At 41.3% G+C, this 12000-nt stretch overlaps 1 protein-coding gene across 14 annotated transcripts in view; it reads left to right on the forward strand.

Annotated features, from left to right (window-relative positions):
- The window catches only part of RHOBTB1 (Rho related BTB domain containing 1), a 117389-nt gene that overhangs the window by 74789 nt on the left and 30600 nt on the right, over positions 1-12000 (forward strand). For 10 of the 14 annotated variants that reach the window (XM_046653098.1, XM_046653100.1, XM_046653103.1 and 7 more), the window contains 2 exons: positions 5134-5335; positions 5689-5792. In XM_046653098.1, coding sequence (XP_046509054.1) covers positions 5144-5335; positions 5689-5792 — 296 coding nt within the window. In that variant the 5' untranslated portion in view covers positions 5134-5143. Of the gene's footprint in view, positions 1-5133; positions 5336-5688; positions 5793-8272; positions 8344-8389; positions 9263-12000 lie in introns of those variants that run through there. The other 4 variants (XM_046653107.1, XM_046653108.1, XM_046653109.1 and 1 more) reach the window with 3 other exon arrangements.

Genomic DNA, 12000 nt, shown 5'->3' on the forward strand with positions numbered 1-12000 from the left:
GAAATGGGTCTCCTTGGGCTAAAATCAGTGTTGGCAGGCTGCATTCCTTCTGGAGACTCTAGGGGAAAATCTGTTTCCTTACTTTGTCCAGCTGCTAGAAGTCACTTGCATTGCTTGACTTGTGGCCCTTTTCCCTCATCTTCAAATCCAGCAGCGTAGCATCTTCATATTTCTCTCTGACTCTGAACTTCTGCCTCCTTCTTCCACATTTAAAGGACCCTCATGATCACAGATAATCAGGATAGTCTTATAGTAAGGTCAGCTGATTAGCAACCTTAATTCCATCTGCTATCCTTTTTCCCCCCTTGCCATGTAACAAAACAAATTCACAGGTCCCAGAGTTTAGGACATGGACATCTTTGAGGGACCATTATTCTGCCTACCACATATGCAGTATAAGACGTTGAGAGTGATGGTGAAGAGAAAGGTTGGCATGATCCATCAACCCCAGGTGGAGAAGATCATTCACCCAAAAGGAGCCTATAATCTGATATTAAAAAAAAATAGAGGAGTCAAGTTCTGGAGATTTTCCTAAGGTATAATGGGTGTGTTTCAGTTAACTATTGTTGCATAACAAACCACCCCAAAACTTGGTGGCTTAAAACAATGATTTATTATTTCTCATGATTCTGTAGATTGGCTAGGTGATTCCTCACATGGTTTCACCTGGGCTCACTCATCACGTTACATTCAGCTGGAGGGTTGGCTGGGCTAGAAAATAGAAGATGGCCTCATGTATGTGGCATTTGGTGAGACCATCGGCAGGGCTGCCTCCGTTATTCTCACTGAATTCTCCTTTTCTGCTAAGCTGGGCCAGCTTTCTTAAATGATGGCCTCAGGACAACATTCCAACAGCATGAAAGTGGAGCTGCAGGGCCTCTGAATGCCTTGACTCTGGAACTCACCCTGCATCCCCTCCATCACATGCTTTTGGGTTGGGCCAAGCAATCATTATCCTCAAATTCAAGAGGAAGGGAAGTAGATGCCTTTTCCTGATGGGAGTTGCTGCAGTGGCCATATTTCATCTAGCACAGGCTGGAAAGATAGGAGTTTTTGCTCTGAGAGTAGGATTTTGAAATTTGAGATTTCAGAGATAAAATGATTCTGGATGACAGCAATATCCAGCACCTGGCCAAAAGTTGTGACCAGCTCAAGCAGGGTGTGGAGAAGATCACTGGCATTGAAGAAGTGAAGAAACTGTGAGGCTAGGGTGTGGGATGCAACATTCTTTGGACACAACAAGAAGGCTGGGGGTTGGTGGTGGTGAATGCAGAGGAGTGACCTAAAGTCGGGTAGATGACAGTAATAATGGTGGAGGCAGATACGGGGTAATCAAGGCGGATGGACTAATTTGGTAGCCAGAAGATGATGGCCACAGTATTCTAAGTCAGCCTTGTGGATGGTGGTCGCTGGCACCCAGAGTGGCATCCACCCTGCACCACTTCACCAAATCCTTCACTTCCCAACCTCCACGTTGTCTTGTTCACTGGCCAATTTTTAGATAAACTTACCGCTTCTGACTTCCAGAGTGTGCAGGTAGATTCTTCAGGTAGCATTTTAACTATCAGGATCCGTGTCCTGATGATTCACTGAAAGTATGAAATGAAGTTCAAGTCGGTTTCGAGTAAGATTACAAAGCTGCCAAAATAACAGGTTACCAGTGTCAGTTCCTTCTGGCTTTCAATTTTCCTTTGATACCTTCCTTGTCTCCTCAGATAGGTATCAAAGGCAAAAGGGTATCCGCATAGATCAGTAAGATTTATGGTGGTGAAATTTATTAACAGAGTTAATTGAAAAATATTTATTACTCTCATTCTGGGTAAATAAAAATCATAAACCAGGTAGTCATTATCCAGATGGTCCTAAGAGCTCATTCAACCATAAGAGTGCTGGATATGAATAAATTAGAGCCCATAACAAGAAGGATGAAATTGCATATTTTTATAATTACGACCATAATTTAATGTTTATTTGTTTATGTGTAACAGATGAACAATTGGTCTGCAGCAGTACGAGTGTAGCATGACTTTACATCCTTGGCTATGGCTTCATACTCTTAAAATGCTTTTTAGATTACCACAAAATAGATTTCTATCCCAAAGGAAAAATTTTCAGTATTTTGGAAATCCAGCAAACCCTTCCTGGAAATTCCATGTCTAAAGTGGGTGATCTGGGATGTGCGTATTTAATTCGGCTCTGTCTCTTATTTCCCTTACATGTTGTCCCCTTTGCACAAGGTTCAGCACCTCTGGCAGTCACTTCAGCTTTGAGCAGATTACTAGAGATTAGAGGACCCACGGATGTTATTCTCACCTTTGACACAGAAATTCTTTTTAGGACTGTACGTGAGATGCGTCTATAAATAAGTAATGATATTTTTTATAATCATACCCTTAGTATAAAACTCCCCTCACAGTCATCTTCTGTAAAAGCTACACAGCTATTTCACCAATGCTGCCATGAGTCAAACTATTTGGGGGGTTCCTCTTTGGGGGGCTGCTATCAGAGCTAGTTTACAAGCCAACAAGAAAGCCAAATCTATATTTTTTATGTTGTATCTCAATTTTGACTAAATCCAAATATTCCTCCAAATTTTAGAGATTGGCTTTCTCTGATTTTTATCTATCTAAAGAAAATAAAATAAAATTCACTCTCCAAAGAGTAAGGTTTTCCACACTTAGAACATTCAGAATAATATACCTCAGGTGACAGAGTTGTGAGGCTCCAAATGGAGCCTGTTTTTCTAACACAGGCTACCTCACGGTCATATCACCAGAAACTTTCAAAGACTGTTAAGAAGAATTATCGTTTTTATCCTAGAATGTAGAAATGCCCCGTAAAAATATTTTTAACCTATCTTTCCAACTTTAGTTAACTATGACCTCCTCTCCTCCCCCCTCCCCACCCACAACTTGTTTTGCCTTCTTTGCATAACGTCAGCCAGGCTCAATCTTGTGTTTATGTTCTTCATTTTTCAATGAATTACTCGTTAATTGCTCTACCAAAATTTAGCCTTTTTATAGATCTTTGTTATTATTAGGTTTATGATTTTGCATCTAATTCTGGTCTTCCACCTGACTCAATTTTGTTGTCATCTAAAGGTGTTTATCTTCAGCATGATGATTATAATTTTGAAGCCAGCAGCGTGTCAGGTACTGCACTGGGGACAGACAACATCAGTCCACCCAGTCCTCGAGACAGCCTTAGGAGATGGGTACTAGCGTTCCCACTTAACGCCTCAGGAAGTGCGGATAACTTGCTAAAAGTCAGAAGACTGACTGAAAAGTGGAGAGATCATGAGTCAAACGCACATCTATCTTAAGGCAGGGTTTCTCAACCTCACACTGTGACATTTGGGGATGGATAATTCTTTGTTGTGGGGGCTGTCCTGTGCATTGTAGGATATTTAGCAGTATCTGTGGCCTCTGCCAACTAGAAGCCAATAGCACTCCCCCTACCCCATTGTGACAACCAAAAATGTCTCCAGACATTGCCAAATATACTCTGGCTGGTATTTAAGAACCACTGATCCAATGCCAAAGTCAGGCTTGAGCCACATTATACCATCAAATAAGGAAGTGATAAAACCATAGAATTTTAAGGCTCAATTTTAAAGAGATTGATTTTAGGAGTCACCACCCTGGCTCATCATCAAAATTGGAGATTTTTGAAGACTCTATTTCCCCGCCCAAGACCTTCGGCATCAGCATTTGCCAGGTGAGGGACAGCTACCCATTTGTTTTAAACCTCTCCACGGTGTGTGAACCACAGATGCGATCCTCACCCCACTACACGTCTGTTCCTTGAATCACTCCACTCCATTCCTGCCAAATAGCTCTCCAGCCTTGGGTTTAACACCTTCCTGTGATGGTGTCACAGGAGACAAGTCCATGGTCAGATGGTCCTAACTGAAAAGGCGTTCTTAGCATTCTTCCTTCCATCTCTCCCTTTATGCCCTTAATCTCATATTATCTGAATTATCATTTTTCTCAAATCAGTTGAATTAAACAGACACTTACTGAGTCCCAATTAGGTATTAGGCCTCCCCCTACCCCCACCCCCCCCCCCGTTTTTTTTTTTTTTTTTTTTTTACCATGGCCATTAAGACCATTATTGACTCTCTTTAAAAAGATGACCATCTAAGCAGTTTTCTTAGGTTAACAATAGACTTCCTCAAAGGGCAGTTACAATACATTGAAACCTTAAACTCTTACATGGTTTGTCACCCATCCAGCTGCTACCAGGAAGCAGCCTGCTCCGAAGCTTGTGGAGGTTCCTGTCCCCGGGAAGCAGAGCTCTCCCTCTTCCTCTAGACCCCTCACTCAGCAACCCTCTTTTTGATGGTTCCGGAAGATTCTAAAGTAGCTCCCCATCCTGGTAAAATCATTCTTTACCATATGTTTTGGATTTCTTGATGAAAGCACAGAGAAGAAGAGAATTTTTTTTAAAATCTTGCTTTATGGTGCTCCTCTTGAGAATGTCATTTTTTATGAATGTGAGAATTATAAATGAATGAATGAATAAATAGAAATCTAAGTTAATTCTATTAACATATCAAAATTCAGACTTATAGTTTACTCTTCTTTAAAATCAGGTAGTCCTTTCTGTTTGCGCTTTCATTCTCCTCTCAGTCACCATGATAGTTTAGAACTTGTAGAAAACTGCTTCTCAGTGAAAGATATTGGATCATTGAAAGATTGTGATGGTGTGGACACTAGTATTGCTGAGGCAGCTTATGCCCCAGTGTCTAAGGTTAAACCTGCAGGTGACCAGTCTCTTTGACATGTCAACATGAGTAGCTAGTGAGCTATAAATGTGTGCCAGCAGTCCTGGCTCGCCTGGATGGATCTCCAGTAGGCAGGTTGTGTTTAGAGAAAACCAAGGAGAAAATAACATGTTAACCAGAATAAACTGCTTGGGGTCAAAATAACAATCCGGTGTTTTTGTACTTGTGTGAGATATAAAAAGAAAGCTTGAATTTCACTTGGGCTTAGTACGAACTTGCAAACTTGTTGCTTCTGCTTGGGCACCTCCAAAGAAGTGCCTGGACAAAGGGAACACTGGCTGAACCCCTCACATCTTTGATTGCTCTGGAAAGCCAGGGGTCTTTAACGAGTATCCATTCACTTCCAGAGTTTTATAAATGGACACTGACATGGACTACGAAAGACCCAACGTTGAAACCATCAAGTGTGTGGTCGTGGGAGACAATGCCGTGGGGAAGACTCGCTTGATCTGTGCCAGAGCATGTAACACGACGTTAACACAGTATCAGCTGCTGGCCACCCATGTACCAACCGTGTGGGCGATTGACCAGTACCGGGTCTGCCAGGAGGTAAGATGTACGGAGTTTTTTTAGAATCTTAAGGGCATGTCACTGCTATTGCCACTCTGAGTTTTAAAAGTGGGGGAGGGGTTAACTTGTCCATTCAAAACAAAACTAATCTTTTTAGTGCCACGAGAGTAAACAAAAGCAAAATGCAAACTTGGGAGTATGGCTGTGGTATCGTGAATGAGGAGGGTTTGAGTCATGTGAGTCAAGGAAAAGAATTAGGACTTACCTTAAGTCTGTTAGACAGAATGAGAAAACTAAAGGCAAATGGGCCTCGAGGGGCGCTGACCTGGTTATCCTTCTCCCGGGAGCCTCTGACTGATGCTGAGCATGGATGCTCTCTCTCTCTCCTGCAGGTCTTGGAGCGTTCCCGGGATGTTGTTGATGAAGTGAGCGTTTCTCTCAGGCTTTGGGATACTTTTGGCGATCATCACAAAGACAGGCGTTTTGCATATGGCAGGTAAACCAAGACTAGTGCAGTTCAGTTCAGCTTGAGTATAATTTCCTTTCCAAAACCCGCAGCTGCTTCATAAATCAACAAAAACCACATCACATGGCCTTGAAATGTGTTGGGTTCTGCACTGTGTCTAAGAAAAGAAAAGAAAAATAAAACCAGAACAACATTGTTTCCTGATGTCAAGAAAAGCTGTCTGCCTTGCCACTTGGTTCCTCTCAGGAAGTACTTTATTTAAAACAACCGCTGTTGGTTAAACTGGGACGTTGGCTAGAGGAGGATTTGTTGTGCCCTCCTGCCTTGGGCTGCTTTGATTGCTGTTTTCCTGAATGATACTTTACTTGCCTTCTGTTAGAATGTTTTAAGTTATTTTAGCACTTGGCCACCCCACTTCAGAAGGTCTCTTTGGTCTTTTCATGACCATATTAGCAGAGTTTGATGTTATTTGCTTTGGGCCTTTTTATCTGAAAAGTCTATTATTTTTATTTGAAGGTCATTTTCAAAAAGAAAGAAAAATATCTCTGCAGTCCTTCACAAGGCACATTTCCAAAATGAACTGAAGCACAAGTGTCTATTTTTCATTAAAAGAAAAAAAAACTAAGAAGAAGGAAAAATTCAGTAAAGGGACGATTAATCTAGAAGGACATTAATATGAGTAGGAACGTGGTCAAAGTGCCTTAAAATATTTAGCAACTTCTCCTTGTCACCATAACTTAGAAGTCCCTCTCAGTGAATGCATTACAGCTATCAAAATCCAGATAAGGAGATGTTCTTACCACTTAATTCTAAATTAACACCGTTCATTTGACGTCTAGAATTTAGGTCTCATGAATCCATCGTCCCTTGCTAACACCAGACATCGCCTTCCCTCACAGATTGGGCTAGAGTCCGAGCACAGGGGTGACTCCTTGGTATTGAGAGAAGCCTTTCTGAAAGTACCTCTGTTTCTTCAAGTCAGTAGTTCTCTTAAGCCTCTGAATAGACTCCTGTTAGGATTGACCCAGGTGGTCTAAAATATTGGATAAACTGCTGAAAGAGTTTGCCCTCTACCTGAGAAGTGGCTCACTCACTGAAAGAATCTGCGATTTAGACCAGTTTGTTCAAGGGGATTCAGAAAGAGACAGATGGAAGTAAGTAAAACTTTGATTTTAATGTCCCCTTGGTAACAAGCACTTGTGAATATCCAACATCGCAGATACTTTTCTTCTCCTTGAATTTCCTTTTTTTTTTTTCTTTCCACAATGTTCTTGATTCTTAGTTGCCATTTTGGTTTTTTCTTTTGTCCAATATTCCACTCATAAAAAATAAGAAGAAACGAACCTGCTTGTAAGTACTGTGCAGTCAGATTTGTAATGCTGGTGCTTTTAAGGAAGCATGTTAAAAGGATGACTTTAAGCCAAGTAAGGATAGACACAGCAGATTTCAAAGGGCTGTTTGTACCCTCACTGCTAAAAAGGTATGGAAAGGATGGGCCTAACGAGGAGCTTCCTGAGATGTTTGGGTTTAGTTGTTATAGACTATATCAACAGCTCAGTGGTTTGTTGCCACTTGAAATCCATGCTTTTGAAATAATGAATTTTAACTTGGCCCCACAACGTAAAACTTACATTGTGGTAATTTAAGGGCTGTTTCATTATCACGTGCTTACCATGGACTTAATGGAGCAATGGCCTTCATAGATCTAGCATTGACTTATCTACACTGGGCCTCATCCAGCTCCCTGATGTATCTGGAATCATTTTAGGACGTGTCATGCCTGTGCTTGTTCACTCCCAACAAAAATAAGCTGCTCTTTCATGTGATTCCATCAGTTCAAAGTGCATTGTTCTGCTCCCTTGTCTGTAATGTTTGGTTCTGTCAACTGTAACCTGTTCCCCCTTTGATGGAAACAGGATGTGCTTTCCAAGCCAAGTTTGATTCTCCAAGCAACACAGAGGGGTTTCAGGAAGCATCCCGTGTTTCTGGCCGAGTTCTCCGTGGGCCTCACTTTATGTGCATGTTTGTACCTTGTATTTCCTCTGTCTTTTTCTATCCTCCGCAGCCTCCAGGCATCCTGCCACAGCCCCCACCACTGGTGAGGAACAAAAACCAGAGCTGTTCTGCCTCGGCCTCCAGCATCTTTCTGTAAACACTAGATATGTAATACCACATTGATGCAGCACCAAAAAATTACATTTTGTGGAAAAGTCTGATAGTAGTAGGAGTTTCTTTTATTCAGCATCAGGCTCTGACCACTGCATTTCATTGTTGTGCAAAAGCTGTTTGGTTTCTTTGTGACTTCCATTTTTAGCTTTATATCATTCATAAAGGAGAAAAATCTTAATTACAGTTTCTGACAATCCACTTGGTTTGAAACCCTGTTTTTGACTGATGTTTTCACTATACTTGGTGTGAATTACAGGTCAGTGGGATGGGATATATTCCTTACACTTGGAAATGTATTTGGAACCTTTTTAAAATAATTCATTTGATTCTTGTGATGACAGTGAAAGAAACCAGATTCATACCGAGATGCCTTAGACCTCGCCTTCAGTTTCTTCTGCTTCTTAGCGCTAAGGTAGTTAATAAGTTGCCCTCTCAACCATTCTTTGGCATGGACAAGCTCTGGTTTGCAAAGTAAATCCTGTGGGTCAAGGTGGTGTCACTCCACTAACTTGAATTTGCAATTTTCTTATTGTGTTATAACTGTAACCAGAATGTCATTGCTCCCTTCATGATTTAAAGGCAACTATTCAACTCATTTTTTAGCCAACTAGAATAATATCTCCAATTTATCAGAGATCTACAACGTGCCAGTCAAAATATTAGCCGCTTTGCCAACATTAGTTTAGGTTATCCTTTCAAGGACCGTAGAAGGCAGAGATGATCTCCAAGCTACGGTAGAGTAGAGACCTGAGTTCTTTTACTACCATACCTTGTCCAGTAATGAGTTTCAGAGACAGACTCAAACCCAGCTCTGCCTGACTCCTGGCTCCCACTCTTTCCACTGTGCCAAGCCACCTCAACCTGATTTTAAATGAGACACAACTGAAAACCACCCCACATTCATAAGCTGGGTGTCTATTTGCTCTTCCATCTTTGTGCAGAGGGTTAGAACTAGAAGATATCCCAAAAGATCAACTGATTGACGCTATTTCCTCAAGAAGGGAAAGCATCTATCCAAGAAAAATATTGATAGGAGGACTTTGATGAGGATGAAGGTGACAGAGTAGCAGCGTCAAAACACCTTAACACATGTGAAATCTGTCAAACCCTCTCTGGTCTGGAGTGAAGGACTCCAGCTCCCTTGTAGGCTTTCTTCCCACCACCAACTTTCTATCCACTTTTGGATGAACTTTTGAAGCTCTTATCTGGATCTTTTAAAATGTCAAGGAGAAAACTGTACATAGTAACCATGACTGTGATCAGCTGCTCTTTTTTGGCAAGAAAAGAGCCTCTTTTTAAAGGGATTTCACTCAACTCAAGAGTTTTTCCCTGTAAGTATTATAAGAATTAAATGTTCACACTTAGGTACCTGGCACTGAAATGTAGACGAATAGGATGGGCTCTGCCTTCCACAGGACATCTGGGCCCCTCTGCCCCTCTGCTATAGTCACACCATTGTTGTTTCCTTTTCTTGAAAACCTCCATCGTTGATGTGTCTCAGGGTTAGATAACCTTCAAACCTTAACAAAGCCTGTGGCGCTGGAGGTGGTGATAACAGAGCTATGGTTTAATCAGGGCTCCCCATGAGCCAGGACTGTGCTAGGTTCTCTGTGTATCTTGTCCCACTTCATTCCTGTGGTGACCCTGCAAAGTAGGCTCATTTCACGGTTGAGCAAACAGGCACAGAAAGGGGCCAAGGTCAGACAGCTAGGAAAGAACTGAACTTTCCCCGTTAGTTCTACCTAACTCCAAAGCTTGTATCTTCCCTTTCCACTATGCTGTTGTAGCTGATGATGATGATGGATGCAAACTTACTTTAAAGTTATTCCTAGTCCAAGTCTAATTACTGAACACCAGCGTTCACTGTGTATCATCGGCTCTAATATTCCAGTGTTCCTCTTATGTGCCTTAGTGCATGGTAATCACTTAATTCTTTATATGCATCCGTGAGTAGTTATGTATGAGTCCTTTCACTTTCAGTAAAAATCGTAGATCCAAGCAAACTTTTTGAGGGTGAGTGGGTATCTTGGGCACTTTTGATGGCATACTTTCTTTCCAAAATTTGACTTAAGCATGCAGAACCACTGTATTTGCCCTTACACCCAACCATTTCTGGTCATGTTTTCAGTCCAGTTGGAACCCATTTACTATATAGATATTCTTACATGGTGATTTTTCGCAAATGTTCTTAGCTCCTATGAGAAGTACAGTACATGTTTTAAATAACATTAATCAGAGCCATGGTTTCCATGTGTCTATATCGATAAGATAGGTCTGGTTTCATAGTGAAGGCAACATGTAATTAGATACAACATGAATACATCCCATTTTGATTGCTCAGTTGAGACCTTTTAAAAAATTCAGGGCTATGGGTGACTGGTGTTTGTGTCTTTGTCTGGAGTTGGCTGGACTTGTGGTTAATGGTAAGGGAAAAAGCAAGAAACAACGAATGCATCTAGATGGAGTGTTTTGAATTAGCTCATATTGTCCGTGGCACATTCGAAATGCTGCCAGAAGTAACATTCTAATGATGCTTTCAGGACGAAACAGCCTGTTGTTGAGTGCAACATATCAGGTGGAGGTGGACCAGGGTGATGTGAGTCAGGCACATACCTTGGGTGTACAAATGTGAATGATAATACTTTTTAGAAGACAGGATCACTATTACTGAAATTTCCTTCTACCTGAGGTTCAGTATGTCACTATTACTGGTCCTGACTTTATTTAAAATTTTGATATTTTGTTCATCATGGAGTTCTTTTGACTTAAGTCGATTTTTAAAAAAAACATTTGTTCATCTGGATGACTGACTTTTTTGGTGCCTCTTTAAATTTGGCTCCTAAGCAAGTGCTTCACTCTTTACCCAAGTCCTGGCCCTGATGGTGGACTTTATAAAGGGAAGAGCAAAATAGCAAAGAGGAAAGTGAGCAATGCAGGTAGTTTCTGGAAAAGTAATCCAAACCACACTTCTCAATGTGTGGTACAAAGGGATCCAGGAAAACTATTGCAACTCATGTCCTGAAGGTATTTAGTCCTGTGTACTGCTGTGACATAAAGGACTAAGACTAGCCTGGGTTATAGAAAACAGTAGAAAGACATAAGAAACACAGCTAATTGGACAGGAATAATTCTTCCCTAAATGGTTGGACTAAAACTTCTAGTTCTTTTACTTGAGTATGCCTAAGCATACTGGTTATTCTGATGTCAGCATTGTAGGGAGAGGTGAATTAGCAAATTTTAGCCAGAACCTGGATGGCTGTAAAGCACGTGGGTCTCGGGCCATGCTTTGGTAAACACTACCATGGAATTATCATGATAGTCTTTACCAAACCTCAGCCAAAGGGAGGGATCTCTTGAAGATTAGAGAGAGAGCTTTTGAGTGAAGGAAACCAGGAAAAAGAGAGCACATACTGTGTGATTCCATTTCTGTAAACTTCTAGAAAATGCGGTCTAATCTATAGTGACAGAAAGTAGATCACAGGTTGCCTGGGGAAGAGGATAGGGGGAGGGAGGGATTACACAGGGACACAAGGAAACTTTGGTGGCGATGGAAATGTTTATCTTGATTTGGATGATAGTATCAGGGGTACATATGCATGTCAAAACTAATCAAAGGGGCTGGCCTGGTGGCGCAGCGCTTAAGTGCGCCCCCTCCGCTTCTGCATCTCAGGTTCGTCAGTTGGGAACCCGGGTGCGGACATGGCATCGCTTGGCGAGCCATGCTGTGGTAGGCATCCCATGTATAGAGTAGAGGAAGATGGGCACAGGTGTTAGCTCAGGGCCAGTCTTCCTCAGCAAGAAGGAGGAGGATTGGCAGCAGATGTTAGCTCAGAGCTAATCTTCCTCAAAAAAAAAAAAAAAAACTAATCAAATTGAACACTTTATGCAAAGTTCAGTGTATTTCAATTTTATCTCAATAATTTTTTTTTAAAAAAGTAGAAGTATATTTATGGATAAAGTAGTCTATGATATGTGAGGAAATTTACATAGTAGGCAATATATGTTTTAATTATGTATAGAACTTAAAGTCAGTTCTCATTGGAAGCATAAATCATTTGTGTGAACTTAG

The sequence above is a fragment of the Equus quagga genome, chromosome 2 (assembly GCF_021613505.1).
Source record: "Equus quagga isolate Etosha38 chromosome 2, UCLA_HA_Equagga_1.0, whole genome shotgun sequence".
In the NCBI taxonomy this organism is placed as follows: domain Eukaryota; kingdom Metazoa; phylum Chordata; class Mammalia; order Perissodactyla; family Equidae; genus Equus; species Equus quagga.